The sequence below is a fragment of the Bombus flavifrons genome, chromosome 10 (genome assembly GCF_040668555.2).
Source record: "Bombus flavifrons isolate JBK064 chromosome 10, iyBomFlav1_principal, whole genome shotgun sequence".
NCBI classification, from domain to species: Eukaryota; Metazoa; Arthropoda; class Insecta; order Hymenoptera; family Apidae; genus Bombus; species Bombus flavifrons.
Genome location: NC_138451.1, coordinates 7038574 through 7057340, shown reverse-complemented (window position 1 = coordinate 7057340; position 18767 = coordinate 7038574). Strand labels below are relative to the sequence as shown.

The window sequence follows — 18767 nt, the reverse complement described above, 5'->3', positions numbered from 1 at the left end:
CGGCATATCATGATAATATTTTTTATTTGAATGTAATAGCGAAAAAAAAAAAGAGGAAATAAAAGAAAACGTCGTATTTCACGAATGCATGATCTTTGTTATCTACCGATGAAAATAGCGTATATATAAATGAAATAAAGAACAACACGTTTGGAAGATTGGAAAAAGCAAATTTATATTAACGGCAATTGATTTTAGGTGCCTAAGAGTGAATCCTAAGGGTCTGGATGAGGAGAGCAAAGACTACCTGTCTCTGTATCTCCTTCTCGTTTCGTGCAACAAATCTGAAGTCAGAGCAAAGTTCAAATTTTCTATTCTTAATGCCAAAAGAGAAGAAACCAAAGCAATGGGTAAGTGATGAACACGTGAAACGGATGCAATGCAGGGTATTTTAAAAATTTCCACTAGCATCTTAACTGTGGACACTATATCATACAATGATAATATTGTGCAATTATTTTCTGTGCCTTGTAATTTTCGAAAAAGTTTCATGGTCTTGGAAACGGTATTAGAGATTCGTGATAATCTTAGTCTGTTTCCAAGCTTCCCTAAACTTAATTCGTTTCCGTTAGAACGTAGTTCATGATCGTTCAAAAATGATAAACAACGATGATTTTATACTTTCAGAGAGCCAACGTGCTTACAGGTTCGTCCAAGGTAAAGATTGGGGTTTTAAGAAGTTCATTAGGAGAGATTTCCTATTGGATGAAGCCAATGGACTTTTGCCCGACGATAAACTCACGATATTCTGTGAGGTATATACCTTTGTATGTTACATACTTAATACTTGTGCGATTTACTAATGTTTACCGTGAACGAAATCTATAATTCAGCGAAATGTTACAGGTCAGCGTAGTAGCGGACAGCGTGAATATTTCCGGGCAAAGTAATACTATACAATTCAAAGTTCCAGAATGTCGACTACCGGATGACCTTGGGCTTCTGTTTGAAAACCAAAAATTCAGCGATGTCACGCTGACAGTGTGTGGAAGGGAATTTCAGGCGCACAAAGCCATCCTCGCAGGTAAACTAATTTCTTCGTTTACTGAGATTATTTCCCAAAATTAGTATGTTTGCTTCTGATAGAAAACCGTACGTTTCTGCAGGACGAACGTTTCTTCGGGAAAATAGATGATTTTTTCATTTTATAATCTTATCGTTTAGCGCGAAGTCCCGTTTTCTCGGCGATGTTCGAGCATGAGATGGAGGAAAGGAAACAAAACCGCGTGGACATCACCGACGTGGACCACGAAGTGTTACGAGAGATGTTGCGGTTTATATACACCGGAAAGGCAGCAAATTTGGAAAAAATGGCGGACGATTTACTAGCTGCGGCGGACAAATACGCATTAGAAAGGTTGAAAGTCATGTGCGAGGAAGCATTATGCACGAGTTTAGCAATCGAAAACGCAGCCGACATCCTGATTCTCGCTGATCTTCATAGCGCCGATCAACTCAAGGCACAGGCCATAGATTTTATCAATACGTAAGTACTTGTTCAGATAAATAATAACATATGTTCAGTGTATTCGCAAAACAGTTTTTTATTTCTTTTTTATTGTGAAACAACTGTACAGCTTAAGAACTGATAAGAAAAGAAAAATATTTCAATCATTTTGTTCGATCTGTGTTACAGACACGCGACGGACGTGATGGACACAGCGGGTTTTAAATCGATGGTGAACTCTCATCCGCATCTCATAGCGGAAGCGTTTCGAGCGTTAGCCACCCAACAAATTCCACCGATCGGACCGCCCAGGAAGCGAGTGAAACAGAGCTGAAAACAGTCACCGTTAACTCCGGGCACGACCTCTACATCGCCCCCGCCTATTTTGCATCCTTCATGACTTTTTTGTGTACAGTGATACAAGTAGTGCTAAATAAATGTTTCCTAGTGCGCCATCATCTGGTCCACTTGAAAAGGAACTGCGACGAGAACTGTTCTTCGTGGGTTTTGACCGATAAACGTATCTTTCAAACAAGAAATACAGTGTTGCAGCGTTGCAGCGGTTCAAATGGCCAGCTCCAGACGAGAAACGCAGTTAACCTATGGCTATAGACTTTGTTGTAATTCGGTGAGATCGTCGACGTTAGAAGAAGCCTATCACATAAAATGGAGAGAGAAGTTCGAGCACTTGTACACACGTATATGGAAGATAATCTGGAAACAAGTAAATTATGATGCGTTTATCCTCAGCTGGTTGGGAACGGTTTGGAGAATTTTTGGTACTTTGCATTGTGCGTCTTGTATTAACGTTACGTTCTCGTGCGTGAGAGAGACATGTGTTTTTATCCACCGACACGCAACACAATCATGTCAGCGATTTATCAATGCGCATCATTAGGGTCTCGCAATGGATTTGCTTTCGTTAATAAAACGATAATAGCTAGAAGCGCGCATACCACCTACGTATTATGAAAAAGACATCAGAAGCAGCCAGAGGACCAAGGCGAGATTGAAACTCGCTGAAACATTGCTACACACATATACACTCACACGCGAAGAGGGAGGTATACACATGATGCACGAAGAAAGTTGTGATAGACGTCGATCAAGACGCTTATAAGAAAAAGATTTTGTTCCTTTGTCGAAAAAATATGAATCAAACGAAATGCCCCTCGCTTGTTCGTCGTGTACGCGAGCGACAAGAATAAAATTAGATATGTTTATTACTGATATAGTGATTTTTAGTTTTAAATGGAAAAAAGAAGGCAAAATGGAAACGTCAAATTCTTCCAAGAACGGAGAAAAAATGATTCTAGTTAGTGTTTTTTATGATCTCTTTCTCTCAGCATATACGACTACTACTATGATTACTATTAATGCTACGCATTCTGTGCCCCGTATTTTTGTATATTTTTTGTCTGCAGATACCGCCCCTTGTCCCATCCTCTATGCGGCCTTTTTCTCTATGTCCCTGAACCCTCACCCCTTTATTGCTAGGCACAGTTTGTTTTGTTTTCTCGAGTATTGCATAGTAGACGAAGTGATAGATTCGAATTATTATTATTATTATTATTATTATTATTATTATTATTATTATTATTATTATTATTATTATTATTATTATATTATATTATTATTATTATATTGTATTAAATTTAGGGTTGTCCATAATTTATCAAATTTTATGTTGATTACTATTGAAATGTCTATCGTATTCGTATGCAGGATGTTCTATATTAATTAGAAGTGATACAAGAATCGCATTAAATGAAAAGACGAAGTCGATGAAACGCGTTATCAAAAAAGAAGGAAATGACGAAAAAGGAACAGGAAACAAAGAAAAAGGAAAAAAAAAAGTTAAAACAAACTGTATAAAATAACAAGGTTAGTCAATTACATAGTACGAGAATATTAATCGTTTTTTGTGTAATTATCAAAATCGCAAAATTATTGTGGTCAATGATCTGAATTATGGGCAACCGACAGAATACGTAAAACAATAATCATCATTTAGTACCGTACTGGCTTCCTGATCCTCCGACCTAGCTTTACCGAACGTTTTAAATACAAGATATAAATACCTACCATTACAAAGAAGTAATGATATCGAAGATTTAATGCCATACATGTTCTGTGATAAGACCACTGTAATTAACCGCAATTGTATCACAACCTTTCTAGAACTTTCTGACGATCCTGGCAGCCAGTGAATTTATCTTTTAAGGAAACGGTCGCTATATCCGGACAGTCCCAAATCTAGCGTCCCTTTCGATTTTAAGGTTTTTACTGTACATATCTACTGTATTTTATAAGAACTGAACCGAAACGGAACCATACTTTTAATGAAGGGTACAATAATCAACTATAATTTATTCTATTTTACAGACTGTGCTAAACTCATGTTCCTTGAAACACACTAGCAATGCTTTAAGTAAATGTAATGTAATCGCGACAAATTAATACGATTAGATTATATATGTGTATCTCGTTTTTGATCTCGACACGTACATACACTTACCCGTACCGCCTGTCGTGACGCCGTAACGTATCTCTGTCGGGATTAAAAAAAATAATGAAAAAAAAGAAGCAACTCCTATGGAAAAATAGTTAGGGAAGATTTTTCCACCGTTTTTTACATGATGTTTATTTCAGTTGTAGTAGGTTATTAAGGCTTACGAAGGAATAAGTCGATGAAACTACTAAACGGAGAAATGAAAATAAGTGTAAAGGAAACAATGAAATATGTAAGCGCTTTAAGGAACAGATTTTGGCCATGTGTGCTCGCTCAGATTTTAAAGATGTCAAACAAAAAAAGAGAAAAGAAAAAATTGTCTACGTCCATTCTAATACCCATGTTCTATCTTTGGGACTGTGCGGCGAACAAAAAAATATCTCATGAAACTCGTAATGTTGAATGTCTTTTTCCTAAAAACGCGAAAAACTAAATATTAATACCGTACGACAGTTCGAGAAACATTAGATGCAATTCTTTTTGAACCAATCTGCATGAGCGTATGACTGGATAATTTGATAAACTAAGTACAAGTAAGACAAGTGTTACCTCATCATGAAAATCAGCATGTTCGTGTCGCACTAGCTACTACTGCGCTGCTGTCTGATACACTTCCATTGTATATTGCATTTAAACTCGAAGAAAAAAAAGAAGCTTTTTTGTAACGAATAGTTCAGCAGTGGTAGCTTTTCGAAGTACATGACTGCTGTTCATCGAACCCAGCTCATATAAACGTTCATTTTTCCATTTACTTTAAGTCATTGCACCACATCAAATAAATGACATTTTCATTATATAATCATGAGAATTTTACGTGATTTTCATTATCCCTCGACATGTCGCTTATTTATTTAATACATTTCAGTGTTTGTTTCGAATATGTCAGCAGATGGAAAATATATATATAAAAAAATAATATTAAATGCAATGATATAGATTCGTAATAAAAGAATTTTTATTGCTCTCTCTCTCTCTCTCTCTCTCTCTCTCTCTCTCTCTCTCTCTCTCACACACACACACACACACAAACACACACACATGAAATAAAAATCTTATTTAGATATCTTATTTGCAACTAATTCAGCTCCTTCTTAATTAACTGAGACTAAATTAGATATGAGACATGATTACAAATACGTGACTACAAAATGTGTTAAATATAATTTGTGATCGGAACTATTTGATTAATCGAATGTGATACTCGTTTAGATTGTTGCGAACTTTCTTGATAAACTGGTGGTGCTTCGAACATAGATACCTAGAGAACACAAATAAACGTAAAATAACATGTTATTACGCGACAAAATTAGATTTTTATCTAATCTAGATTTTTGTCTATCTTATATTTTACTATAATGAGTAACGTACATTAGATATGTACAATTATTTTCTTCGCGTTCGATTGTTTTATTTCCTTTCTTGTATTATATTTTTTTGATTAATAGAATAGAAATGAACATACGCTATTCAATGGAGATTCATAAGGAGGAGGTGCACTGCAAGCTGCATTATAAGACGGTGGTCTGTCCACTGATGGTTCATAAATTGAATTAGATTGTAATGATCTGCAATCTATATTATCACTGGAAGCAGCGCTATATCTCTGATGAATATCCCTGTAAAGTGTAGAGTCTCATTAATGATAATAAAAGCGGTATTAACGACCAGCAATTTTGTTTATTCATCAAATAGATGAAAAAGATAGATAATTTAGGCTATTCTAAATTTTAGAACTATATTATATTTGTAGAACTAAATCATAGCTTCAAAAATCTACTAGAATTGGATTACAAAATTATTTAGATTTTAAGGCATAATTCGTACCTGCTAGAGGTTCTGCAATATATTAAAATTGCGAAAAAGAAACCAAATACTAATAATAGAAAGATAACCATTTTCATCGCTGTAATCGTACTCCAGCCTTTATCCCTAAAAACAAGTTAATTGATATAATATAAAAAGTTCATATATGTGTATAAGTAAAGGAAATGACCTTACCAATAAAGATTACAATTAAGGTATGTGCAACAGCATGGAAATTGAAGCGCCCCCAGAAGAAGATACAAAAATAGAGTGAATTTGAGGCTATATATTATTTTTATATTTTATTAATTTAATTATAGGTAATTATAGGTATTTAACTGAATTATCACATACACATGGCGATTGTGTTTGTGATCCTATTTGGAAACAGTACTTTTTTATCATATACGGAAAAATGAGAATGTTTTAACAAAATAAAATCTGATATACACCTGTATCATCACTTAAACAATTCACTGTGCACATGTTATATATAAAAAAACATAAAATAATCTGTGCCCTTGAAAATTAAATTTAGATACAATACAGAAATCTAATTTATTTCACATTGTGATTTTCAACTAAGAGATTTTATTGCACTGTGATTTCCCTAATTTTCCAGATTTTATTGAAATTTTATTGAAAATTGGTTAGAAAAGTATAGATACACTATAAATCTTTCAACCTTTTGCAAACAAGTAAATACGTTATTTTGAGCTAACAATCAACACCTTGCACATATAAAGGCTATAATCTTATCATATGGTAACACACTGATAACACATACAGTTCCAATTATTTTATCCTGAGATATAATATATTCGCCAATATATTCTAATTGATGTGTCCTTAAGAAATGGTATAAATAGGTACATGAATAAAAAGAATGTATGTATATATATATACAGGATAGCTTAAAGTATATTTTGCAATATACACGAATAAATTATTAATAACCCAAAGTGATAACAATCCCCAAGTCCATATAATTTACAATAAAGTTGATTCTTATGTCAGTGTTTGTTTGAAATTGATGCTGTACAGTCAATTTGTTAATGTAATTAATGCCTCCACAATGTTTCCACTATGTTCCCTGAGTGTTTGTTCTGCTACGTTTCGATTTATTTCCATTTCTTTCATCTGGAATGGAATGAATTTAATATTAATCTAATTAATACAATAAAATTTTCAACATATAATAAATAGATGAAAATTAATTAGAAAAGAATATTAATAACAATTATCAAATATCTTACAATAAGATCTACGTCTTCCTTTTTAATAGGAACTTTTAGCAATTCCTTTTCTCTCGCCTTCTTCTCCGCAGCTTCTTTATTCCGCCGATCTCCGATTATACTTAACGCCTGTAGTATACAAATCGTACTGAATGATTGCAACTTATAGTTATGTGTGCGTTGTGTGTATACAACTTTTTATAGGTTAGACTTAATAATTACATATTTTCGAACAATTAACCTATAAAAATTAATGTATACTCAACAAAGGAAAACAGGAAAACTAATTTTTAACATGAAAGATATAAATTTTCAACATTGCCAAAGAAACTTAGTAAATGTTGTTGACAACCATAAACACGTGGAATATAAGATAATAGGAGCACTTACACAAGAGAATCCATCAGACGAGGATATTTCCTTTTCCTCCGCATAATCTGTGACTTTTTCGAGATCTGCCGCTCCGCTATCATACTTTGCTGCCTTTTTCTGTGATTTCTCCTGTTGTACTTCATCAGAGTCACCATTTACATCGTTATCCGCCATTTTTCCCTTTTTTAAAACGTACTTCATGCTCTATAGACGATTATAAACTGCATGTGATAACTTCACAGTGTGCAATCTAATCTCTTTAAAAATTTTCAAAACAATTATTCGCATCTGATTTGTTATAAGATATTTTATTGAAAAATATTGATTATAAATTGTTGGAAGAGCTAGTAATTCCAAGTCGAGCTGTGACTTATTGCATTATATCATTGTGTTCTGTTAACATAGAAGATACAATTATGACTTACTAAAATATTACATTTATGAAATATAAAATCATAAATTTGCTTATTTACATAAGTCATGCGTAATTTCATATACCGGTTTAATTCATTTGTCTTTGTAACATCTTTAAAATATCTTTGGAAGAAATAATTTAATGATACATATTTAGAATATTAATCCATAATCAAACATAAGAAAACAACAATAATTACTCGTAAAAAGTTTATTCAATATGTATTACATTTCCTCTTTAACTAACAAACATAAAAAATGACAAAATATTTAGACTTATTTTAATTTGTCATGACAGTAGACGTGAGAATCACGCGCATAGGCGCGTAGAAAAGGCGCAAGACTGTAAAAGAAGTTAATGTTAGTCTCATGCCGCCACGTGAAGTATTTGTATAAAAAATTTATGATTTTTCTTGATCTGCAGAATGTTCAGTTTCAAGAAGAAATAAATATATAAGATCAACTTTTCTTATTTCACTAAGCTATGCTTAAATCAAAAGAAATTGAAGTTCGATATATCTATGTAGGCATTACTAATTTTACGCACGAATTGACATATTTCATCATGAAAGACTAAAAGAATTACCGGAAATGTTGATTTCTACTTTGTACGATATTGATATCAAATAATCTTACATTCAAATTTTTGCTAATACTTTGCGCTTATCTATACAATATGTCGCAAAATAGATAATTGATGAATCTCCAGTTGTAATAACTGACCCCATGAGACTGACAATCGATATTTATTTGTTATATAATATAAAATTACATTATTATTATTTATATAATATTAAATTACAATATTATAATAATTACTAATTACAAGATATCTTTTACTTATGAAGTTTAATACCATTTAAAATAAAATAATGTTAATGCAAAATAATTGTGCGGATTATATGTATGTACTTATGTAGCAACGGTAGTAAGATTACGAACATGGTCATATAAACAACACATACACACATGTATATGGAACATAACCTAATCACTGTTAAATCAACACAAACAACTGTCATGTATACTGTGTAGAAAGTTTCTTAATGATTCTTACATTTCACTGAGATAAAACTTATCGAATAATTCATAATTATGACAGAAGCATCGTTTACTAAACCAGCGAATGATTCGCAGTTCCTTCGAAATGAACCTGTGAATTACACTACCGGTATTTCAATCTTCCGTAAAAAATTCTGATATTTGAAATTTTTATTTCCAAATGTTATATGAATAGGAACAATATTTTACAGAAATTCGACAGATGATGCATGGTTTTGGAGACAGTAGTGAACCATTAATCGAATCTGCGAAAATCATAGAAGAAGTTGTTTTACAACAAATGAGGACAATAGTAAGAAAAGCTTGCGAAATTTCCGAGAAACGGGGAAATTCGAAAAAGGGTATTTGTATTTCTGCGGAAGATTTGATTTTCTTATTACGCAAAAACAAAGTGAAATTGCAACGCCTCCTAAAATATTTAGGCAAGTTTGATGTGATCATAAACCAAAAAATTCGTTTAATATATATAATATAATATAAAAATTTGTATAATACATATTCTCATTTAGCAATATCTTGTAGAATTAAAAGAATTTAAGTCTTCTATACACAAAGCAATAGAAAGCGATTTACCCGAAGATATTGTACAGAATGAAAGTACAAATGGATCAAAAAAGAAAGGACCACTGCATAGTTTCCTTAGTCAAATTAACAATACTGGTGAACTTCTTGAAGATGCATCTACTGTAGATGAAGTTAAACAACAAAGATGTATTCGTGCAGAGATTATGACAAGGTCTATGGATGAAGCTAGATATTTAAAATTCAGTAAGGCACGTAATGCATCCTTTGCAAATAAGAATAGACATAAATTTAGTGATTGGATAGCACCAGACAGTGAGTTTTGTGTATTTAACTATCTTACACTTGAGAATAATTTTCATTTATCTGTTAAGTATATTTTTGTATTATGCTATTTAGGTGATATAACAGTCACAAAACAAGCATATATAATTTTGGGTTATTTAGCATATGAAACAGTAGCACAAATTATAGATTTTGCACTATTAGTAAGACAGGATCAAAATAAAATATACGGGGATGCTATAGATCGACTTAGACTTAGTTATGTTAATCCATACACTTATAAACCATATTATCATGGCAAGGTTTGTGATGTTTTTATCATTTAAAACATGCAAAGTCTATGATAAAAGGAAGTATTATACTTTTATGCTCTTTTTTAAAATAATTAAGCAGGTAGCTGTAACAAAACCAATAACACCTGCAGAAATAATTGAAGCTCTCAGACGGTATTGGTCACCTCAATTGGATATGACAGGTCCATTTAATCGTTGGTCCATGAGAAAACCACACTTAAAACTTCTATCTTCATAGATTAACTTAATTCATTTAATTAGAGGAGCAAAGTTTATGCTCTTTTAAAATGGAGCATTCTATAAAAAAATTATCAGTATTCTAAATTTATATTTGATTAAATGTGTATTTTAATTTTTGTATATTAAACTAGAATACGGGAGTGTTTTAAAATTGCCCAATATTTATTGACAAATTCCTGTACCTCTTACAGGTGTACACATAATATCGCTACATAAATTATTAGAATTTTATTCTTTTTTTTACAAAGTCATTCGATCATGTGTCCTATTAATTAACGCGACATTCATAGGTACCTTATGTATCCTCTTTTTACAATTATATTAGTTCCTGTACATTTTACAATTGGTAGTCCCTGATTCCATTTTAAAGATAGGATTATAATACACTTGATTTTGCATTAACGCATGATACGTTTGCTTTCATTGTACTCTTCATAAAATATTTGGATCTTTTCTTTAATTTTACCTTACTCTGAATATTTTTTTTTTTTAATGATTTCATTATGCAACATAATGATTAAAAAGTTTCGTCTTGACGTTCAGTATTCTAGATATATATTTAGTATCTACAAATTTGAGCTAGTTTTAGAAATTTTACACATTATTTCATGAATTCACACAGATACTAATTTTGCTTCTGTATCATGGTGAGAGCAACGTCGACACGCGTACTTTCCCTTCCGCACCACCAGTTATACACGTTCCGGATTGATTGGCAGTAGACCAGTCGCAGCAAAGTGTACCTTTGTGTCCGCCTAATTCTAAAATTTTTGCTTGTGCACCTGGTGGCATCTGAAAATTTATATTCAGTAGTTGGTGAACAGAGCTATTAAATCCTTAAAATATCAGTAGACAATAAAAATTACGTACTTTATATATATTTCCTCCAGTTTGTGTACAAAGTAGCATATAGTTACCGCTTTGGTCAAAAGTGAACAATTTTCCATGAACTGTGTTTTTCTCTACCTTGATTTTCGTTTCCCATAAAATCTTTCCTGAATGATTCAAACTTCTTTGACACAATTTTCCATCCTCACTTTGTGTACAGATATTTGTATAATCATTAATTAGTTCTATATCAATAACTGGACTCGAATGACAGCTTATATTATCGATAATTTCGTTCCGTCTTAAATCATGTATTAAAATATTTCCATTGGATAACCCTGTGATAAGGAGCTGCCCGTTGTGATTAAATGCGGAACACAACGCAGTTACATTTTGTTCCATAGGTAAAGTTCTTTCTAATTTTCTTGTTTTTATGTCGTACAATAATAATTTTCCTTCGTTCGAATCTGATACGGAACATACAAATGTGGATTCCGTTGGATTGCATAACAAAGTAATGATTCGAGAGTTCTCATGTTGAATGTCCCATAAGGTTTTGCAATCACGAGTATCATGTAATTGAATCAATCCATTGTTATCACCATGTAAAAAATAACGCTCATTTTTTGATATCCAGTCTAACGCAGTAATTGCTTTGTTTGAGTTTGCTGGAGCAGAGATAAATGTAGTAACAGTTCTACAGAATTAAAAAAAACATGATTACATGTATGCAAAATTCTGCCATAAAACTAATATTGTAAATATTGAAAGTAATTACTTTGGTGAAGGTATCGGAGTCCATACTTTAATAATACCGTCTGCATCACCTGTAGCTACATAGGAGCCACTTGCATTACTTTTACATTGAATTATTGATGTTTTATGTTCCGTATACTCTTCCTGGAAATGAAACATATTATGAAAATTTCTAAAATATTTGCTATATAAATAACCAGCATTTTACCTGACTAAGAAGGATATAAGTGGAATCGATTTTATCTTTAGCCTTTCGCTCAGCTACTGCATCGATAGACGAATCTCTTTTTCTAGAGCTTGTTAATCTTGAATCACAACTAATACTTCTTTTACTAACAGGTTCGGATTTATTGATCGAATGTATTTTTCCTTTCGTATTGGTTCTTTTTGTTGATGTCATTTCCGGTTCTACTACTTTTCTTATACTTGTCCCAGGCTTTCTACTTAAAATTGGACTGGAACCGCCGCCTATATTTCTTATGAGATTCCTTAAGGTTTTTGGATTCTCTAATAAGGGAGATTCTCTGTTTGAACAGCAAGGAAAATGTTAGTAAATGGTGTAGCATGTTGAATTACATCGGTTTATCAAACGGTAAATTAAAATATTTACTGTGCTATAATGTAAAAGTCATCCATGAGTGGTGGATGCTGAGGAGCTGGTCCTGGATTCACATCCATTACATTTTCTATTTTAACAGACTCGCTTAAACGTTGTTTCAATACTTCATTCTCTTCTTGAAGCCGTTTCAATCTATTTGTGTCCTCGTCTATCGCAAGCAACGTCGGTTGTGGCATACACTATAATTCGTGCGAATTAAAATTAAACTATATACAATGTGGTTAAATATATAAATATATTACTACATTTTGTTCATTGTATTAAGTTAAAATTAATATTTTTTTCTATGATATTAAAATGGTAAGACTCGTAAATGAGAGGCACGATGCAAAATACCTTTCACCTACTTGAAAAATAGTAGCAAGGAAATTGTGCAGGGACACTAACATAGTGTCCTGCCATTGTCTACTAAAATGTACAGAGTATGCTGGATTGTCTTCAGGATTTTTAACAAATGGCAATGCTGTAAAAATTACAAAAAAATAATAAAATGTAAAATACATTTTTTCTACTATTTCTATAAATAAAATGTTATCCTACCAAACCATTCTTTCCACTCTGAATGTCCTTGTAACTCTGGTGTCATTTTTGTAAAAAATTCTTGAATCCGATCTTGTTTATTGTTTACTGCTGCATTAACCAAGTACATTTTTAGAACAGCATTCTCTAGTTTTCTCACAGCTGGTGTAAAATGACTTTCCAAACGGGAGAACATCCTCATGTCTAAATGTCCCCATAATTCTCTTAAAGATGCTAAGTCATAATTGTATATGTATTGCATCAATTGATCGACGATTTTATCAACCTGATAAAAAAAATAATGAAAATCTTTGCTAGAATTATATCAGTTTGCCTGAAATTAAGGAATGTAAACATTATAAGGTATTTAGAAGAGACTATAAGAGACTAAATTTAAGTTTTAATTTTTTTTATTGTTGTTTCGTTAACTAAATGAAATTTGTAGACATTGTTTTCGTATATTTTTGTTTCACTTTCTCACTTTCTCTATCATAATTCCTTACAAGCTCACCCTAAAACCTTTCTCTTTCTCGGCTTTCAAGTCGTTATCAAAAGCTTTCAAGGTTTGGCTAAAACCTCTGAAGAGCAGATATTCCTTGACCAATTCGTCCACATACTGAATGTGAGACATTTTCCTTTAATTCTCTTCAAAATATCAACTTTCTCCTTTAACTGACAGCCGTATGTTGTCATCCTTTGGCCATTTTGCTGTTCGCTGAATATGCAGCGAATTTTCGTCTGACAGTCATTATTACCAACGTTAGCATATCCTATTTATCACTGTAAAAAGAAATCAAAAGTTTCTGAAATAAAAAATGATCAAAATGAACGAAAACAATTAACAAAATATGACATTTTCTTAACTGTTGAAATATTGGTAATATCCAAAATCAATAGATTTTTGGATAAAGAATAAATTTTTCTTCTAGTAGTCGATAGGTTATCAATTTAAGTATGTTAACATTCTAGGAAAAATGGACATAAAATAATATTTATATCTACGTTATATCATGTCATAAGATTATCACAAACATCGTGATGAAATATAGATAAAGCAGCATGCAAACATTTTTTGTCACATAATTTTTATGACCAATGGTTAAGGACAGGTAAAATGCTTGAAGCCCATTAGAATAGTCATGGTACGTTTCCACGTTGCACAAAGTCATGACTTTTCTCTTTAAGAGGGAGACAAGAAGAATGTATTATAAGTACATTATGTACTTACGTAATGTACTACATAAGTGTTCTAACATTCGGTATCATAACTATAAAGTCACGACTTAGTGTTAATATGATTTCACATTTACAGTACGAGGTAAAGAACACGGAACAGGTACAGAATAGTACTTCTATCTATCGAATAGAATTTGTATATCTTTATTTATGCATTTCATAGGTTTAATAAAATGTAGGAAAGAAGCTCAGGATTTAATTCAGAAACTGTGACCATAAAAGTTAACAAATACATTTTCTTAATTAGCTTTCTTTTTTGCAAATGAACATGGGCATCTTAGCGAGATTTACACAGCCCGTTTTGGCCCTTGCCATGATCGTAAGACAGAGAAGATGATTGAGTTCGCCAGTTTCAAACAGAGTTTACCAGCTTCCATGCCATTTCACCAATGAGAATTCAGTTGACCGATCGTCTATATCTTTGTACATAGCATAAACTTATTGAAAGACGTAAAATGTTAAAGATTCAAAATAATTGAAGACCGAAGGTTCAAATCTGACATACACGCATAGGTTTAGATTAAATTTTCTATAATTGATAATCCGATTAATTATGCATTTGGACTTTGAGCGCAATATCAGTTCGCCAATTCAAATAAGGGTGGCAAGTTGTCCAGAATGCAACATGCAAAGCGCTGCTAGCGTACGAACGGGGCTCTGATCCTAAATATGAGAAAGATATAGTTTTTAAGACAGAAACTTTAAATATTAAAAAATCATGAAGCAAAAAAAATTTAACTTATGTCCAAATGTAAATTATCATTCTTTTTTATATATCACCATTGTTAAATCATTACCTTTTGCGACACCTTCTCTAAGTATGCTCTATTCTGCTTTAAATCTCCTCTAAATAAGAATTATAGAAAGAAAAAATATATTTTCCTAACATGAACCCTCTTGTACAGAATATAAAGGTAAGGCAGATTTTAAAAAGTCCACATGCAGAAGGCTTATATCGGTTGAATTATAACACTATAATGTCACCAGTGGATATGTTTATAAGAGCTACAGATATGCAGCTTATAAAAAATATTCATGCTAAAACTGATCGTTTGTGGTTTACCATGGTTTAGAACTAGAGGATGAATTCACACATGTTAAAGAAGCAGCCAGAAAAACGAATTTTAGTAGCAACTCGGTAAATGTTTAAATTCTATTTAAATATTTGCATTAAAACTAATATTTCATATTTTTATTATAAATAATCATGGTATAAAGTAATAATTTTTAATAAAATACATTTAATCTCACTTAATTTAATGTTCTCTATATTCTTAAGAAATTTGTAATGAACTTTACTATTTTTACTTCCCATTAAATATACTCGTAAAACGACATACATACGAATGAAATATTTATTATGATATTATATTATATAATATTATGATATTTGCTTAATTATGCTTTCTACCAGACTTTGGGAAAATAATAGAAAGGAATTCAGTTATTCATTCAGTCTAATTACAAGACATTACTCCATTCTTCGCATAAAGTTTCTAGAATGAACTCTAATTCATTGTAGTACTCGACTCCGGTAATACTAATGTTCTTATCTCGTAATATTGCATAACGTGTAATGTGATTCATTGGTTTCGTGTTGCACCAGTTCAGGGATGTAAATTGTGTATCTATGTGCCCCGTAAGTAATTCTAATTACCAGCATTTAAAATTAAATACATGCATAAAATCGCGTTGACTTCTTATAACAGAATTATCAGAGTTTGAAGTTTTCTGTTCCTTGTATTAATCAGTTATAAAATTTGTATCACTAATATTCTGCAATACAACGTATGATGAAAACGAATAGAAAATTAAACAATTGCTATTTAGCTATTATCATATTAGAAAAATGTAGCAGATGTTGATGCAATTTCAAGAATATCTGAAATTCTGAAATTCTAACTTTAATACAGGAAGCCAGGGTGAATTAGTAGTATGCTTCCTGATTTGCACATGGCACGCACGCGCACAACGCTAGTTGCACACGCCGCTGATATGCGTTACTATAAGAACGCTCATAGTAGGAGATGATCGATAAATTCAAACAGGTACGCCGAAAGTGTCGGAACTAAGTTTATATTCTGCTTGCAAGTAAATCGAACCAAGTAACTACTTACAAACTACAAAATGCCAGGACCAGCTTGCGATAAGGGCTCAGGTAGGAATTACATCTATTTCTAAGAAACTATTTCCTTACGTTATATGACGATCTGATGGAATTTTGCAATTCAAAGTGCAATTTCATTGATTGAATGTGCAATTCACTAAATTATTGTAAAACTTTTGGTAGTCCTATTCGCTTTTATTTAAGTGCTAGACATTTTCAGTATCAATGTTTCTTAATTTCCTACATATATTTTGACATGTTCATTTATAACATTTTTCACTTGTAATTATTAGCAACTAGTCGAATTGGTTTTTTTATAATTATAGCAACTGCTTTCCAAATCTTTTTTTTTAAATTGTAATGTGTATTAATGCATTTCGATATTTTCACATAGTTCCGTTTTATGCAAATGAATGTGAGATAATTGAAATTTCTAGAATTACGCGGAATTTTTTTGGAGTTTTCATAATACGCAGTTAGTTTTATTGGTTCATACCTATAATTACCTGTATTGGAACGTAATAATTTACCTATATTTTACTTTTTATTGCAGACAAATCTCAACAATGTCAATGTGGCGAGAAATGCAAATGCGGCGATTCCTCAAGCGCAGGTAATACAATAATTTTTAGTTTAAATTAAAATTTTCAAACGATATGTTAAAAGAATTATAGTTTATTTTTTAGCCTATTAACAAAATATAAAAAATCTTCGGGTGAATGTGGTAACAATTCTCCGATCTCATTTTGCTCTGTTTTTTTGTAAACTCGGCCAACGACCGCTTAATCATGACTATTGTTAGTGCCAGTTCATTCTATAGGTCGGTTAAATTACGATCTCCAACGGGTTTTGTTACTTACACGAAATATTTGTTTGAAAATTTGTTATTAAAAATATTAAGACAATTTTTGAAGTCATAAATTACTTTCTGTTTCACGTTTTGTTATACTTAATATTTATTATAGATAAACTGGAATTAGATACTTTACACTAATCTTATTTTTGTATTTTGTTTTGCAGACACATGCGCTTGCAAACCTGGCCAACAGTGTAGTTGTGATAAAAAATAAAAAGAAAAAAGTATTAAAAGTTATTTCTTGCTTCTATTATATTTTTCAAATGTATACGTGTATTTATGAAATTATGCCTCTTATAAAACTACTACCTGTATTATGTTAAATATAATAAAGATTTAACAAAATATCTTGTCTTACCTTTACTAAAACCTTGTCGATATAACTGATTAAATTTATTAATCATTTTCACTTAAAAATGTATGACCTTCCTCATTTATGAAAGATTCGCAGGAAACGATTCAAGTGTTAGTATTCACGGATCGACTTAAATGCGCATTACATACGATATGTATGTATGTAAATATACACATACATACATAGCACCACACACACATATATGTATAGTAACTACATCGAAGTATATAGAAACTACATCTCAAACTATGTAAATATAATTACGTATAATAAGAGCTGCCTTAGTACTTATCATTTTTTGATTTACCGTTTACTTCTCATTGATAAGGGTAGGTGTGATTAAGGCACTACATAAAAGTTCCACAGCCTGATTCATTTTTCTTCTTTGTGTTTACCAATCATGCAGAATGTTTCACTATACTTTTTGTTATCAAAAATTAAAGATATCATATCGTTTATTTGCACTCATAACATCGATAACGATTATTATTTATAAAAACTTCAAACTTCAAAAATCGGTCTATTTCAAACATTATAATTTTACACCGCTAAACGGTTTAAACTTATTTCATCATAAATAAACTATGAAAAGAGTGGCGACAATGATAATGAAATTGGAGTTATCTGTTAATCTTGTTAGCCAATGATAATTTAGCATTGCTCACCGCGTAAAAGTAGAGAGGAAATTTTCTCTTTAGTAATGGTAAGATTTGATTAATTTTAAACATGTGCGTTATGTTAATGTAAAATATTGCAGTAATTATGTAATATTAATTATTCAGTACGTCTTGATATATATCAATAGTAATAATATAACGTAGTTTATATTAAGTGCCTATTGTGTGTTGTATAAATGTGATTATTATCTATTTTTACATTTCTTGTACTGGTCATTTTAAGTTTTCCTGACAAGATGGTTACAGAGGGTAAATTTAAACGTGGATTCCTTCATATATGCATATACATTTGGTTTAAAATGGACCCATAGAGATTCATATACATATCTCTATGGAAAGACACACTATCACCACACAGCGGTGAAAAAGATGAACTAATTGCTATTGGTGTCCTCTTTGTACAATAACGCATTCCTTGTCTAGCAGGAATATATACACTTGTCTTTATCGCATCCTAGCGCGTTCCTTATCTGTGACGGGGCATATATTTGTCCTTATTTAACACTATCGCGCACTTTGTCTATTGACAAGTCATATACTGCCATCTATTATTATACTCTCTAAGTTATTGTTACTTCTATCTTTAATAGAATGCAGCACATGACTTGTCCGTACAACAAGGAACGCAC

The 18767-nt window shown here is 31.6% G+C and overlaps 6 protein-coding genes and 1 long non-coding RNA gene across 17 annotated transcripts in view; 4 read left to right on the top strand and 3 right to left on the bottom strand.

The window, feature by feature from the left end:
- The window catches only part of rdx (BTB/POZ and MATH domain-containing protein rdx), a 44520-nt gene extending 39597 nt beyond the window's left edge, over positions 1-4923 (top strand). For 6 of the 8 annotated variants that reach the window (XM_069122028.1, XM_069122025.1, XM_069122031.1 and 3 more), the window contains exons 4-8: positions 199-350; positions 628-767; positions 847-1024; positions 1165-1486; positions 1637-4923. In XM_069122028.1, the coding sequence (XP_068978129.1) occupies positions 199-350; positions 628-767; positions 847-1024; positions 1165-1486; positions 1637-1781 (937 nt within the window). In that variant the 3' untranslated portion in view covers positions 1782-4923. The remainder of the gene's footprint in view (positions 1-198; positions 351-627; positions 768-846; positions 1025-1164; positions 1487-1636) is intronic. The other 2 variants (XM_069122027.1, XM_069122029.1) reach the window with 1 other exon arrangement.
- LOC138184248 (uncharacterized) overlaps positions 1-18767 on the top strand; it is an 83927-nt gene that overhangs the window by 62694 nt on the left and 2466 nt on the right. The window lies entirely within an intron of this gene.
- On the bottom strand, positions 4969-6502 carry LOC138184250 (uncharacterized). Of its 2 annotated transcripts, none has more exons than XM_069122054.1 (4): positions 6117-6502; positions 5784-5880; positions 5422-5575; positions 4969-5217 (listed from the first exon to the last, which is right to left on the bottom strand). In XM_069122054.1, the coding sequence occupies exons 1-4, from the start codon at positions 6118-6120 to the stop codon at positions 5113-5115; spliced, it is 360 nt and encodes a 119-aa protein (XP_068978155.1). In that variant the 5' UTR covers positions 6121-6502; the 3' UTR covers positions 4969-5112. The 2 variants fall into 2 exon arrangements, with proteins under 2 accessions (XP_068978155.1, XP_068978156.1); XM_069122055.1 differs by having other exon boundaries at positions 4970-5217; positions 5784-5888; positions 5958-6502.
- LOC138184249 (huntingtin-interacting protein K) lies at positions 6650-7583 on the bottom strand. Its single transcript, XM_069122053.1, has 3 exons — positions 7388-7583; positions 7019-7126; positions 6650-6902 (listed from the first exon to the last, which is right to left on the bottom strand). The coding sequence occupies exons 1-3, from the start codon at positions 7568-7570 to the stop codon at positions 6807-6809; spliced, it is 387 nt and encodes a 128-aa protein (XP_068978154.1). The 5' UTR covers positions 7571-7583; the 3' UTR covers positions 6650-6806.
- On the top strand, positions 8707-10313 carry Spt3 (Transcription initiation protein Spt3). The gene is made up of 5 exons (XM_069121289.1): positions 8707-8954; positions 9037-9267; positions 9368-9682; positions 9767-9954; positions 10046-10313. The coding sequence occupies exons 1-5, from the start codon at positions 8879-8881 to the stop codon at positions 10181-10183; spliced, it is 948 nt and encodes a 315-aa protein (XP_068977390.1). The 5' UTR covers positions 8707-8878; the 3' UTR covers positions 10184-10313.
- LOC138183843 (WD repeat-containing protein 91) lies at positions 10314-17977 on the bottom strand. 2 transcript variants are annotated; one of them, XM_069121287.1, is made up of 9 exons: positions 17769-17977; positions 13419-13710; positions 12929-13193; positions 12736-12851; positions 12380-12567; positions 11978-12293; positions 11792-11913; positions 11056-11710; positions 10314-10977 (listed from the first exon to the last, which is right to left on the bottom strand). In XM_069121287.1, the coding sequence occupies exons 2-9, from the start codon at positions 13536-13538 to the stop codon at positions 10828-10830; spliced, it is 1932 nt and encodes a 643-aa protein (XP_068977388.1). In that variant the 5' UTR covers positions 13539-13710; positions 17769-17977; the 3' UTR covers positions 10314-10827. The 2 variants fall into 2 exon arrangements, with proteins under 2 accessions (XP_068977388.1, XP_068977389.1); XM_069121288.1 differs by lacking the exon at positions 17769-17977 and adding an exon at positions 14136-14241.
- On the top strand, positions 14229-17453 carry LOC138183845 (uncharacterized). Of its 2 annotated transcripts, none has more exons than XR_011174189.1 (4): positions 14229-14243; positions 16057-16301; positions 16804-16863; positions 17271-17453. It is a non-coding gene; the product is annotated as an uncharacterized LOC138183845 (long non-coding RNA). The 2 variants fall into 2 exon arrangements; XR_011174188.1 differs by lacking the exon at positions 14229-14243 and adding an exon at positions 15768-15782.